This window comes from Penicillium chrysogenum (assembly GCF_028827035.1).
Source record: "Penicillium chrysogenum strain IBT 35668 chromosome Unknown utg000002l_segment0_segment0, whole genome shotgun sequence".
NCBI lineage: Eukaryota > Fungi > Ascomycota > Eurotiomycetes > Eurotiales > Aspergillaceae > Penicillium > Penicillium chrysogenum.
This window is the reverse complement of record NW_026622750.1, coordinates 5613218-5627808: the sequence shown is the minus strand read 5'-3', so window position 1 is coordinate 5627808 and position 14591 is coordinate 5613218. Positions and strand designations below refer to the sequence as shown.

At 51.2% G+C, this 14591-nt stretch overlaps 5 protein-coding genes across 5 annotated transcripts; 3 read left to right on the top strand and 2 right to left on the bottom strand.

The window, feature by feature from the left end:
• Positions 1-300: 300 nt before the first annotated feature.
• Positions 301-1230, top strand: N7489_005346 (putative 2-deoxy-D-gluconate 3-dehydrogenase; the record flags this gene model as incomplete). The annotated part of the gene is made up of 3 exons (XM_056711098.1): positions 301-429; positions 488-703; positions 781-1230. 3 exons carry the CDS (start codon positions 301-303, stop codon positions 1228-1230), a joined length of 795 nt encoding a protein of 264 aa, XP_056569519.1.
• Positions 1231-2411: 1181 nt separating this feature from the next.
• Positions 2412-4274, top strand: N7489_005345 (ferric reductase family protein; the record flags this gene model as incomplete). The annotated part of the gene is made up of 1 exon (XM_056711097.1): positions 2412-4274. One exon carries the CDS (start codon positions 2412-2414, stop codon positions 4272-4274), a length of 1863 nt encoding a protein of 620 aa, XP_056569518.1.
• Positions 4275-4663: 389 nt separating this feature from the next.
• N7489_005344 (CDR ABC transporter) lies at positions 4664-9310 on the bottom strand (the record flags this gene model as incomplete). The annotated part of the gene is made up of 2 exons (XM_056711096.1): positions 4664-4677; positions 8851-9310. 2 exons carry the CDS (start codon positions 9308-9310, stop codon positions 4664-4666), a joined length of 474 nt encoding a protein of 157 aa, XP_056569517.1.
• Positions 9311-11266: 1956 nt separating this feature from the next.
• Positions 11267-12103, top strand: N7489_005343 (uncharacterized protein; the record flags this gene model as incomplete). The annotated part of the gene is made up of 2 exons (XM_056711095.1): positions 11267-11802; positions 11896-12103. The coding sequence occupies 2 exons, from the start codon at positions 11267-11269 to the stop codon at positions 12101-12103; spliced, it is 744 nt and encodes a 247-aa protein (XP_056569516.1).
• A 362-nt stretch (positions 12104-12465) lies between these two features.
• N7489_005342 (clathrin-mediated endocytosis regulator UBX3) lies at positions 12466-14104 on the bottom strand (the record flags this gene model as incomplete). The annotated part of the gene is made up of 2 exons (XM_056711094.1): positions 12466-13905; positions 13970-14104. The coding sequence occupies 2 exons, from the start codon at positions 14102-14104 to the stop codon at positions 12466-12468; spliced, it is 1575 nt and encodes a 524-aa protein (XP_056569515.1).
• Positions 14105-14591: the final 487 nt, after the last annotated feature.

Below are 14591 nucleotides of genomic sequence, written 5' to 3'. Positions count from 1 at the left end.
TATTAAACTAGATTGTCTAGCATACTAGAGTATTAGATATGTCTTATTCTTTTCTTTATACGCTATTTAATAGCCATTCAGTCATATTTTCAGGTGAATAGGACTACCGTCAATAGCCGACGGCTAATGACATCGGCTATAGGAATTGCCCGGAGCAACCCCGCGTTCTCATTTGGGTGGGATGTGGGATGTGGGATCGCTTTATTTGGAGCTCCTCCCTTTGGGTTCTTACTTCTTTACTTCTTGAGTTCTTTTATTTCAAAACTCCTTTTCATCTCCATATCCATATTCATATCCACAATGGCAGACGTAATGTCCCTCTTCTCCCTAAGCGGGAAAACCGCCCTCGTCACCGGTGGAACACGAGGTATTGGCCAAGCTATGGCCTTCGCCCTGGCTGAGGCCGGCGCCGATATTATCTTGGTTCAGGTAAGTCACTGAGTCACTTAGAAAGAGTTGAGAGAGCATGTGCTAACATGTTAAATAGAGAGACACCACCAACACATCAACCAAGGACGAGATCATTAATCGCCTTGGGCGTAAGGCATGGATCCATGTTGCTGAACTGTCAGATCGGCAAGCCGTCAAAGGCATCGTTCCCGCATTGACTAGCCAAGGGCTGAAGCCGGAGATTTTGGTGAACTGCGCAGGGATCCAACGGCGACACCCGGCGGAAAAATTCCCCGACGAGGACTGGGACGAGGTGAGTCGAGAGCCCCAATATAAACCAATATAAATCCCGCCCCTTGAAACACTATGTCTCATTGGAATAATACATAGGTCCTGGAAGTCAACCTATCCTCCGTGTTCATTTTGTGCCGAGAATTCGCCGCCTATCTACTGGCTCGGGATGCCTCTGAATTCCCACAGGGTCACCGAGGCTCCATCATTAATGTTGGGTCCCTGCTCTGCTTCCAGGGTGGAATTACCGTCCCCGCCTATGCAGCATCCAAGGGTGGCATTGGGCAGTTGACCAAAGCGCTATCGAATGACTGGGTCGCCAAGGGAATCAATGTCAATGCCATTGCGCCCGGTTATATTGCTACCGATATGAACACTGCCCTTATCAACGATGCTGACCGCAACGCCGGTATTATGGCACGTATCCCTGCTGGTCGATGGGGTAACCCTGAGGATTTCAAGGGTGCCGTGGTGTATCTGGCCAGTCGGGCTAGCAGCTATGTGTCTGGCGAGGTCCTCACAGTTGATGGAGGATGGATGGGACGGTAAATGTTTGAAAAATGAATATAACGTATATTATTTTGAATAAATTGGACATATAATCTTTTTCTTTGGCTTAGATTGTCTTATTGTCTTCTTGTCTGGTTTATCGTCAGATGTGGTCGGTGCGTTGCCCCTCGACAAAGCCACTGTCTGACGATAAAACACCGGTCTGAAGAACCACACACATGTGAATATCTACGGGTTTTGACCGGCTGTTCTCCGGGAAATTGAAAGCCTACATAATTAATAATGTCTCAGACTTCCAAGGCTCTCATCCAAAGGCGTCACGCCCAGAATCGAACCTGGATCTGCAGGGATCGTCAGCAAATCACACCCCATCTGAAGGAGACACTAGTCAGCTTGGAAACACCGGCGTCCTTGGTGTCACTAAAGGAGTTCTCCCGATAGGTTTCTCGGCCATTTAAACGCCTTGAACACTTGCCAATCAGACCATATATGGCCATACGGGGGCTTTGCACAGACCTGACTCGGGCTCCCCCATTTATCTGTTTAAATCTCCTTCAAAGCCGATCTTTCATTTCCATTTGCATTTGCTGCATTTCTTCCGGTTATTCCATTCATTTGGCATTGAAAGACAGTCGGCCGGTCTCGATTGTTGACACTCTCTTTACTGAACTTGGGATTTACTCCCTATATCTGGTCTGGACTGCCTCTACATTGTCCGATCCCATCGAAAAGGGGAAAAACGTGCCCCCCTTGCTTACATTCCTATCGACATTTTGAGAGCGAGCCTCTACCAAGTTTCGATTCTTGGTGACGTGCTAATTTCTCTCGAATTCCAAAGATCCGGGTTATTTTGGGTCGCCTTGTTGACTTCATTCATACTGAAACAATCCGCATTGTTCATTGTCCTCAAACCAGCCACAATGTTCCCATAATAAGGCATTGTCTTTGTCCGATACAATCAAAGAGGTCTCTCTATCTATACTCACTTTCGCCAACCCTATAATCCATCCCTGATCCACCGTCTTCGACTTCGATTCCCCGCAAACGCCCACTTCCAACGTCTAGATTCATATTTCAATCTCAGCCGCTGAACAGCTTGAAACATATTCCAGATCGTCATCTCGACTAGGGGGTTGTGCAACATCCAGAGCACAGCCTTGCATGTTTTCTATCCACACCGCAACATCTTCCTTTCTTTCTTCAATATCTGCGCCCGTTCAATGGCAGCAACCCATCCGCATATCGCGGCACGAGGGTACGGGTCGAACGCCACATACATATATGAGTACTCCAGGGGGCTGGGTGGCGTGGACGTCCCCCGCGATGTGATCTTCACTCAGATCATCTACACTTCCCTGGCCATCGTGGCATTCATCTTGTTCTGTGGCCGAGTCGCCCAGATCAGCCATGCATATCTACGCCAAATCACTGCGTCTAGCGCAAACAAGCAACAGCAGACCTTCTGGGCCCAGGAACAGTCAACATGGTGGTCCAACATCAAGAAGTACATCCTATACGCCCCATTAGGAAAGAAGCGACACAACCGGGAACTACAGCTCTCCTCCGCTGTCAATGTCGGCACCTTACCCTCCCGACTACAGACCATCCTAGTCGGGCTATACTTCGCCAGTCAACTCGCATACTGTCTCATCCTGGACTACAGTGTCAACAACAAGGCAGCATTAATGGCCGAGCTGCGCGGCCGATCCGGGACGCTGGCCGTCCTCAACATGATCCCGCTCTTCCTCCTCGCGGGCCGAAACAACCCCTTGATCCCATTACTCCACATCAGCTTTGACACATACAACCTCCTCCACCGCTGGCTGGGCCGCATCGTCGTCTTTGAGTCAGTCGCACACACAGCCGCATGGGCCGTCAATGCCGTCGACGAGGAAGACTTCGCCCGCATGCTTATCCGCGTACGTGACACCCCCTTCTTCCTCTGGGGTCTGATTGGCACAGTCGCAATGGTCTTCCTCTGTCTACACTCCCCCTCGCCCATCCGCCACGCCTTCTATGAGACCTTCCTCCACCTGCACCAGCTGGCCGCAGTGTTCGCCTTCCTCGGCGTATACCTGCACCTGCAGATAGACGATCTCCCACAGCAGAGCTGGGGTCATACAATCGCCGCAATCTGGCTAGGCGACCGACTCGCGCGACTCTTCCGCCTCGTCCACCTCAACATCTCAACCTCCAGCACAACAACAATGGTCGTAGAAGCCCTTCCCGGCGAAGCCTGCCGCGTAACCTTCCACCTGCCCAAACTCATCCACATCGAACCAGGCTGCCACGTCTTCGCCTACATCCCGCGGATCTCATGGTGGATGTCGCACCCATTCTCAATAGCCTGGGCCGAACCCAGCACGAGCAGCGCATCAGCCTTCCTTCCCTCCCCAACCCAATCCCCATCAACCCAAGGCAAAGGATACACCGACCTAGAAAAACAATCCAACCTGCCCGCCAAACCCACCAAACCCTCCACACAAGTCTCCCTCATAATCGGCGCCCAGAAAGGCATGACCCGCCGCCTCTACAACCTCGCCAACGCATCCCCCTCAAAAACCCTCACGCTAGGAGGCTTCATCGAAGGCCCCTACGGCTCCCACCCAACAAACCCCTCCAGCTACGGCACAACAGTGCTCTTCAGCGCCGGCGCAGGAATAACCCACCACCTCCTCCAAACCCGCGCGCTCGTCACCGCCGCCGCGCAGAACACCGCCGCAACGCGAAAAGTCTACCTGATCTGGTCTGTCCGTTCAACAGACCACCTCACCTGGGTAAGCAGCTTCATGGACCAGATCCTGCGCCTGCCGAATCGACGGGATATTCTCGTCGTGAAGCTTTTCATCTCGAAGCCGCGTCGCGCGGCGGATATCGTCAGTCCGTCCGCGACGGTGCTTATGCATTCTGGTCGCTGCAGGCCGGATGTTGTTCTTGATGAGATTTTGCCCGGTAGGACGGGTGCGACGCTCGTTAGTGTTTGTGGGCCTGGGGCTTTTGCTGATGAGGTGAGGTCTGCGGCTAGGGAGAGGATTGGGAAGGGGGCGGTGGTGGATTTTGCTGAAGAGGCTTTTACGTGGTGAGGCTTCGTTTGTGGTTTGTATGCATTCGTTTCTTCTTCTTTCTTTTTTCTCCCTAGGGAGTTCCTTTCTTGTATACAGCTTTTTTTGTTAATGCATTCTTTTTCTTCTTTTCGGTTGGCGGTTTGCGCATATACCTTTGCTTATTGTTTAACGGTATACACTATCACTAGCATAATTTCCAGTCTTCTCTACATACATTTGGTAACATCTTATTGGGGATTTGATCTACGTATCTGGGGTACACGAGATGCTTGACTGAAGAGTGTAATAAACATATGTAATTGAACAATAGGCTCTATGCTAGTAGTGTATGTATTATCTAGGGCGGCCCCATCTGCAAGACCAAGTATAATATGTAAACAATAGAATGTCCAACAAGAGCGGAGGGATTAGATTTGGCGGTCTAATGCAGAATGATTTTTCTTTGGGTGGAAACAGTAGCCACCACAAGCCTGTTCAGTGAAAAAAAAAGAAAAAAAGAAAAGAAAAAGACAACCGCGAAATGGTATAAATCAAGCAGTCTTGGTCTTCTTGCTGCGCGTTCCCTTGGGCACACGAGCAAGCCAGTAGATACCAACAGCAGCAAATATATTGAACAGGATGAATGCCCACATTATACCGAAGTTGCGCCACGCGTCGCTCTGGTAACTCAGCACGCTCGCGAGGAAAGTATCCGTCTTATCAATGCTGCAGAACGTGCAGTCGCTAGTGGCGTTCCCGTTCACGAGGTAACCGCCGCGAGGGGGCGAGATCGCGGTTCCGTTTGGTGCATAGAGTCCGTTGATGTAGGTGTTCATGTATTCCATACAGGTCTTGCCGGCAGTAGGCTCGAAGTGGAGCATCTCGACTGGCTCACAGAAGACGTCTGCGCCGGATGTGCCGGTTGACAGCATTGCGGAGACTAGATATGTGAATGGCGAGACGCGGTACATGAAGATCCAGAAGCCGGGCATCTTGTCGGGGGTGGCGAGGACACCACAGAAGACCAGACAGAGGGAGAAGAGCAGGTTGGCGAGGTTTCCTCCTGTTTCGGCGAGCTCGATGCCGGCAATCATCATGTGTGCGAAGGTGCAGGTGAAGATCATGAAGCTCAGGATGAGGAGCCACATCAAGGCGCCGCGCTCGTGCAGGTCGTCGGCGCTGGTGTTGCGTTGGAGCCCGATGGGGTAGTACCAGCAGACGAAGATGAGGACAGACATGAGGGCGTTCCAGGGGAGTTCGACAATGATGTTTGCGGACATGAAGGCTTGCCAGGAGTATGATTTGGAGGGGCGTTCGCGGACTTCGTAGAGAGAGCGCTGGGTGACGAAGTGTGGCATGATTTGTTGTACCAAGTTACCGAAGACTGTCATCAACATGAAGACACTGAACATCTGGTTCTGCAGTCCCTGCATACTGTTCTGTGCGTGGAAGAAAGAGAAACCGACGTAGAGAGCTGTGAGAGTGCAGAGCGCAATCTTGGAGTAGATATAGACTGGGGTTCGCCAGTACTGGCTGAACACGCGGACGAGACATTCCCAGAGTTGGACGCTGAACGGTGCGGCGAATTCGTTGAAGCCGGTTGGGTCGTTGTCATTTGTGGCAACGGGCTTTAGAGAGAGGTTGGACTTGAGCTCGGCGAGGTGGTTTTGGACTTCCTTGCGCTCAGGACTATCACGCCACACGGCAGGCCAGTCGATCTCACTATGGGTTCCGGGGGCGGCTCCAATGACCTCAAGCATCCACTCGGCAGGGTTGGCCTCGGGAGACAGCTTGGGTGCACCGTTTCGTTCAAAGTAGTTGGAAAGCGTCGAGGACTTCTCACCGATTTCTCCGAAATAGACGGTCTTGCCACCCTTAGCAAGGAATAGGAGACGATCAAAACGCTGGAAGAGCATAGCAGAGGGCTGGTGAATAGTGCAGAGAATAGCCTGACCGTGCTTAGTCAAGGTATCAATAAGATCCAAGATAGACCAAGATGTTTGACTATCAAGACCTGAAGTGGGCTCGTCCAGGAACAAAAGCAGCTATGGCTTAGCAGCCAGCTCGACACCAATAGTAAGACGCTTACGCTGTTCGACGTTAAGACCTTCACCAGGGACACCGACGATAGCATCCGCATAGTGTTCCATTCCAAGAAGTTTGATCACTTCCTCGACGTAATCGAGTTTCTCTTGGCGAGAAACGTGACGCGGTTGACGGAGAATAGCACTAAAGCGAAGAGCCTCGCGGACCGTGGTAGTGTGGAGGTGCAGATCCTGTTGTTGGACGTAGCCAGTCTTACGCTGGAAAGACTGGTCGCGAGGACGGCCATCAACCAACATTTCACCAGACACAACACCCATTGTCACACGCGTGGCAAGGACATCCAGAAGGGTGGTTTTACCGGCTCCAGAAACACCCATAAGAGCAGTGCAGGTACCGGGCTTAACCCAGCCGTCGACGTGGTCAAGAATGCGACGTTCCTCTTTCTTGATTTGGATATCGTAACACACGTCTTGCCATTGGAAGATAGCAGTTTGTCTCTGGATTGCGGCAGTGGTTTCTTCGCCATCGGAGCTAGCACCATCCTTCTTTTCGGCAGAGGACACGGCGTGTGTCTGCTCGACGTCATCGGAGCTGCCAGAGTGCTTAGGCGCGTGGCCGCGACGGAAAAGCAGAACCTCACCCTTGGACTTCGCCTCGGAAATGTACTCGGTACCGATGAGGTAGGTGGCCATAAAGAAGACCATGAAACCGATCATGATTCCCAAATTTCTCCACCTGTGACTGTTGGAGTACTGGAAGCTTGCAGTGTAGTAGGCCTCGCCGTCGATAAAGTCCTGGCCGGCTACGGCTCCTTTCTGTGAGCAGATCTTGTTGAACCGACCGACGTCCGAGTAGCCGTCTCCCACCGGGATGAAAGAATCCGGGTTACACTTAAACTGGCGACCGTGGAACTCGTTCACGATCAAGGTTTCGAAACCGTAAGCAATCGGGTCAATATAGTTCATCCAGCGAGACCAACCAAGCATGTTGCGGGTTGGGATGGTGAAACCAGTGTAGATGACTAGGCCGAGGATCAGGATAGCGGCGGGCACCAGAGCCTGAGATAGAGTGCGCGAGTAAGAAGCGATCGTACGGAAAACCATGGACATGGTCATAGTAGTCACGAAGGAGAAGAGTAGGAAGGTGAAGAAGGCGCCGGGGGTTTGGCGAAGACCAGTCATGAAATAGAGCGTGATGTTGAAAGTGATGGCATTAAGGATCTTATACGGCATGTCACACAGCATTGACGAGATTGCTTCGGCAAACGGATGATACATGGCGTAACGAGCTTGCTTTTCGACAATAGGACGTTGTGCGTAAAGGGTCAGAATCTCCAGGGCGCTGGAGAAGGAGTTGAGCAAGACGGCGAAGAAGAGAAGGGCACCACGAGAGTAGAAACTGGTCACGTCATCAGGCAACTGGAAGAAAACCGAACCGATAATCAATGCCATGATCGTGTTTCCAATCAACGCGGATATAGTCAAACTATAGTCACCCTGCAAACGCTGGAACCCACGTGTCACACAGATCTGGACCTGCTCGGTGACAGATAGGGTGTATGGAGACTTAACACGCTGACCCTTTGACTGCATAGCCTTGCGAGACTCGACAAACTTATCGAGAGACTCGCCACCGATCGGGTACTGCTGATCGTAGTCGGCGATCTCTTTCTGAAGCTCCTTGTACGCAGCGCTGTTCTTCCAAGCGGTGGCGAACTCGTCGGGGGTACGGGGGACCATGTTCTCAAAGCCAGGCTTAACAATTCGCTCAGCAGGGCTGGTGAGAGAGGTCAAGAAATCGGCAGTAGTCTGGCGCTCGGGACAGTCGAAGCCCATGTTGGTGAAGAATTCCTTGGCCTCGGTGGTGCGGCCGAAGTAGATCTGTCGGCCCTCGTATAGCACAGTGACCTTGTCGAAAACATCATAGGCACTTTGGGATGCCTGGTAGATAGCAACTGCACAGGTGGTGCCTGAGTACTTGGACATCAGGTTCAATGTCTTACAGAATTCCAGGGCATTGGCACTGTCTAGACCACGGGTACTGTTATCCCAGCATTGAAGAGGGCTGCCGCAGAGGGTGGCCTCGGCGATACTAACACGCTTCCGCTCACCACCGGAGACACCTCGGATGAAGTCGTTACCGACCTGGGTATTGATTGTGTGCGACAGACCAAGCATGGCCATGACGACGTCACGCATATGCTCTGCGTATTGGTCCCGACTGACACCAGGCAAACGGTTGCGCGGGGCACGAGCCATAGCAGCAAACTTCAAAGTGTTTCCCACAGAAAGCTGGGGGAAATGCACGTCGGTTTCGGCAGTGTAGATGGCCTCACCGCGGAACTGGTTTCGCATCTGCTTATCGGAGATTCCTTGGTAGTTCAGGTGAGAGTTGCCATCCTTGAAGATACCGTTCATCTCTCCTGCGATGGTCTTCAAGAAAGTTGAACAGCCAGACCCAGGACGGCCGAGAACGACCAGCATCTCGCCGCTCTTCACTAGACCATCAAAGTCGCGGAGAATCTGGATCTTCTGCTTGCCAGTTCCAGTCATGGAACGGAACAAGGCACCAATTTGCAAAACCGAGTTGGCCACATCCTTTTGGTAATCCGTGGGGCTGCCAAATCCGTGCACGCTGAGGTTCTTGAATGCTAGGCCAGCCTGACGCTTCGGGTATCGTTCTGGATCGCGGGACTGGATGGCAAGGAGGTTCTTCATCCAATCCTTAGCCTTGAAGTTTTCGCTGTGAGGGTTCAGGGTCGAGTCCTCATGGGTTTCGATGAATGGGTTCTCTGCATTTTGGGCTGAGACAGAGAAGCGGGTTGACTGGCGTGTGAGTTGCTGGGCCAGGCGGGTAACCTCGACCTCGGCGTAGTCCTCATTGCCAATCTCGCTCTTCTCGTTAGCGGTGTCATCGGTGCTGACGCTAGCGGTGGGGTCATGGCGGCGAGCTTCCATGTTGGCGACATGGGATTCCTGCGCGTCTTGGGTGCCGGTCATGTTAGGGTTCAATGTCCCTAGGAGCGACATGGTGACCTTCCACGGTCACTGTCGAATTGATAAATGAAACTGATTAAGTGGGGTAGTATGGTAATATCCCTAGAAAAGATGAATAGGAGAGGTGATCACCATCAACGGGATGGGATGTGTATAGAGATAGTATAAAAGATTAGGGTTCGACTAATAAAAAAGGAACGGAAGGAAGTCAAGAAATCAACGAGCGAAGAATTTGAATTAAGTACGAATATGAAAAAGCAAGGAAAAATAAAAAGGGTTCAAGAGATCTAGAGATCGGGACTCGGAAACATTGTATCCTGTGTCCGGAAAGGAAATAAAAACGGGGACACCCGTTGAAACAGACCCGGGGCGGAGCTGCTGACTTTCCGGAGAATTGCAATTTTTTCGTTTCGGTGTTTTTTTTTTTTTTTTATCTTTTTTTTTTTTCAAAACTCTAGCCCTTGGCGGCTTAGTGCCAAGAAATAGCAATACTATATTAGGCTAACAATGGTCATGTTGGATTCATTATAAGCGAAAGTAATGTATTATACGGAGTACGCCAAAGAACGAACACGAATGCGATATCCTGCAAGTACCTGTACCTATGTACATAAGTACATATACCTACATAGATATGTACCTAGTAACTATGTAATACCACAGCTAAAAAGGGATGTCGGGTATATGTACATGCCATGTTTTCTATCCACGTGTGCACGGGTACAACATCAACCCTTCCAGAAGGATGTCGGGACCAGCACCTTCCGTTCCACAGACAGCCCTGGAGGGCTCGGATGCCCGGGCACAGTGCATCCGAGGCTGACTCAGCTATGTCTGGGTCCACGGGGTATCCATGGACCCACCTGGGCATAGATCTTTGAACGCGTAAAAACCATCTTATCTCCGTCCAATTCCCCCGTACTTAAGCCCCCTCCTACCCCTAATCATATTATGACTGGACCAAATGAACGGACGAAATCGGCCGAATGGACCAGATGCCCATTTCATCCGATTCGAGGCGTCTTGCATCTTGAAATCTCTTGGGAATCTCACCGGGATGCCAGGATGTGGCACTGTCAGAGTCAGATAGGCCACCGTAGACCTCCCTTGCATGGGGCTGATATGCAGTCTGATGGTCCGTCCGTGGATTGATCAGTCCTTCGGACGAGTCTAGCCGGAAAGGCGCCAGGCTACAGTGGTTTTTACGCCTTACCGAATATGGTGTAAGTCGAGGTCACAACGGAAAGGCCACGATTATGCGTGGATTTGCAGGGTAGAATCGTGGCATTTCCGTATAGTGTAACAACCCATCCATCAGCCTAGGGCTTAGGTAACGAATAGTAATGTCAAAAAACTTTTGATTTAGAGAGTTTCCAACAAAGCAAGCCAAACACAAAGGAGTGAATTGTCACTGTGTTTAGAGTAGAAATCGTAATTAACGCGAAGTAGTGGGAGCGTAACCGAAATATTATACACCTCACGATTGTTCAACTAGATATGTTGTACGAACATTTGGCATCGAGGAATCGTTATCCTCTCCACTACAACTCCGTAGTGATACGCACACAATAATATAGGATTAGCAAATCGTTATCTATTTCGAGATTAGTCCATAGCACGAAAATATTCGACACTAAGCGACCGTCTTAAAATAGCTTGACTTTATAGGGCGGGCTAGATTCCGGCTGATTAACTCTTACGAAGTATATGCTATGTGCGTCTCAAAATAGACTGGTGTCCTACAATAGACGTAGAGCTAGTTAACTAGTTAGGTGTATAATGGTAATTCAGACATTCTATTTCTCTGTCAGTAAATATTCAGGCACCAAGGCACCATTCAGGCCAAATTCAGGCCAAAACGAGCTGGCCGCTATGTAAACCAATGACCACCAAATGATCATTTGGCCCATTTCACTTCTTTCAGAATTTTCCCTTCTTTTCCTCTTCTGTTCTCTCAGAACTCTCTTCCCTTTTATCTTCGCAATCTAGATGACTGATATCTCTCACATTTTCAAAGGCACTCAGATCGCCCTTCCTGGCTCCGCAGCTCTCCGGCTGAACGCGAGTATATGGGTGATCGACGAGAAGCTTTATGAGAATAGAGTCGATGGAGTGCGTGAGCCTACTCCTGATCCCGACGAACAACCATCCGGTTGGGAGGCTAAGTATCTATGTCATAACTACCATTCATATAATCAGGCCTTTATGAGAGTCTACTGTCAAGGTCCTGATGAGGGAACAGAATTCCTTCTGCCGGAAGTTCGAGCCCAACAGGCAAATCCTCATTTTGAAAAGCAGGAAGCTAAAGCTCGGAAGAAGTTCAGACAAGGTGGATGTAAAAGTGTACCTTCACTACTTGGATATGGCCAATCCGTGCAAGGGGAACACGGACCTGTACCTGGAGGATATATAACCTATCTTGTTTGGGAAAAGGTCCGTGGACAGGTCCTCACTCCGGAACTCTTCTGGTCATTCGAGCGACCAAAACGTGATCTCGTTCGCCGAAAGTTCCGGGCTGCATATGAGTAAGTGCGGAGTTAAGTCCTTACATGCTCGGCCAACATGTCGTCGACCTTGGCATGACGACCCGGCATAAGATCATGCTAACGCAAAATCAGGGAAATGTCGTCCTTTGGCTGGGGTCCAGGAGGGGAGGATATCACAAAGATTATATGGGCCAAAGAATCCGCCGATCTATGGATCTCGGGGTTTCGCGGTTCGTACCCAACTGACGAAAAGTGGGAGGATTGCATCCTGGCTTATTACCACTTGATCAAGCCACCCGCGTCCGGCGTTTGTGAGAACCTTGATGAATGGGAGTGGTAATACAGGTTTCTATTGAGGTCCTGGTTGCTATGCAAGCTAATCGCTAAGGTGCTAATGCTAGGATATGCACAAGGACCAAGTGAGCTAAGCCATAAGGTTCAACATTAAATTGGGCTGCATAAATCTCTATAACCATCCGATACGGAGTATCCCTGTCTGCTCGGTGGAGCAGACAATTTCCAAATTTGAATCTGACCACACGTAAGTCAGCCACGCAGGGAAAAGTGAAATAACGATCGAATCATAATAATCTAAGTTTGTACATTGGATATTGGAACGGGAAACAGAGCGGTGTGCCAGTAGTCGTGGTCCTCCCAAGGAACCCCCACAAGCAACATTTGAATCATAGAGATCAGTCATATTCAAGACATGTCGGTCACAGCCTCGTCATCAGCTGCATCTTCATCTTCATCCTCATCCCCATCAATCAGTTCCACCAACAGATTGCCGCCACGGCCAATCTTCTCCTTGACTGACCCTCCCTCGTCAACGGGGTACACCACCCGAGGCATCGGTGAGACAAGTCGGAATCCGTATTGGTGCACAAACCCCTCCGGCGCACTCGCCACGCGCTCTGTCTCCTGCTCCTGTAAGACGTCGTAGCACTCAACCACCGCGTAGATTTCTTCAATATCCACATCGGGCGCAAACTTGCGCATGATACGATCGCCGGACGGGAGCCGCACGCTAATACGAACGGCGTCCTTGACATCTGGTCCGGGCTCCGCGCTAAGCGATTGCCCGCGCCAAAGCTTCCACTGGGCGAGATTGCGGCGCCGCTGCTCCTCAGCCGCCTGTCGGCCAGCGGCTTCCTGTTCTTCGCGTTGGCGTGCCAGCTCCGCTTCCCGGCGCTGGCGCGCTCGTTCACGGTCGATCGCCAGCGACCGCTCGTAGGCTGAGTCTTGCTCTTCGCGGAGGCTGCGCGAGGCTTGTTGCTCGGCGCGTGAAGATCGGAGTCGCTCCAGCGGCTCGCTGTTCGATGTCACGACTGTCCGGAGCTTGTTCACGACCTCGGATGGCGTAGTGAGACCTGCGATCCGTCCTACGACAGACATGGCGGTTGACGAGACATTCGGGGTATGGACGACAACCGCCGCAAAGGGGAATTTGGTGCATTTCAATGAGTTGGCGACTTGGTATGCTTCGGAATCTTGTACGTTGCCGCCCCACACCAGCAGGTTGTTCTGGGGGTCATTGATGAATTCAACGACCTCAGGTGCCAGTAGAGTATCACGAACCCAGCTGCTCGTATCGTCATGCTCCGGAGATAGGAGAATGACCAGTAGGTACTTCAAGTCGCGATGGGCTTTCTCCAGCGCCATGTTGTATCCATTCTCTAGGAACGGAATCGGATTAGATTCATATTCTTCCTCGAACTCGCGGATAAAGCGAGCGGCAGTATCCTTGGGGCCGAGGGCTCGACGGCCAGTGGTATTCCGGCGAGCGCCTTGCAGCGCCGGGTTCGCCGTCCTGTTGAACAAGCGTGGCAAGAAAGGGAAGAGGACACCAAACAGGCGGAATGAAGTGCAGAGGAGTCGATACACCAGATTAAATGGAGAGAGGAGTAAACTGAGAATGAAGGGAGGCCGGTAGATTGGATGGTCTCCTGGTTGTGTGTCAACTCGTGGAGCCAGATCTGTAGCTGTGGCACGAGTAACTTGCGACAAGTGTTCGGTCAGATCGTCGGTCATTAAATTCTGGGTTCGGCGGTTGGGTTGGGGTGGAGGTGGGCGATCCATGGCAGCGCGAGCTTCTTCAAGGGGGTCCGGGCCTTCCCCATCAAAGAACTTGGATATGGCAATCTAGCGTGCGGGGATCAGTTAAACTCCCGTACACTTGGCCAGGAGCCGGGGAAGATAGACTAACCTGCAGATTCCATTGCGACCGGCGAAGTAGCGGAATTGCCTCTGAAGGTTCCTGGCTGGTGACAGCCATGTACATTTCTAGCGTAGACTTCTCGCTATCGGAGAGCTGGTCCAGGTCAACCTCCGGTTGTGACATCTTGCCGTAGAAGGGCCGTAAGCCATAAACTCAGAGATATGGGCTTTATCAGAATAGAGTACAGTGGGTGGCCATGAAGAGTATTATCATTTGGGGATGACCATTGAGCACGTGCAGACAGTCCAATATGTAGATGGGTAAGAGCGACGTGACGTCGAAGCTCTAAGTGGCCTCAAGATGAAGCTCCCATTGATGTTCTGACCGCCTGGTCCGTGCATATCCCCCTTCGCTCGAGTTCGTTTCTCGCCCCGCGTCTTCATTTCCATCAGTTCTGTCGCTCTTAATCATTCCTTGGGATGAGAGACGACTTCGGTCTTATTCTTACACCCCATTCATGCCTATTTTTATCGGCTGAGATACCGCCCGACGTCCGTGGGCTCTCCCGGAATTGACCCGCCAACCGCGTGGACCATTGGTGACTTGAATTCATATAGGATCAAAGCAGGGGAATGCGGTTTTCACCCAATAGCATCCTTTGTTCCCTACC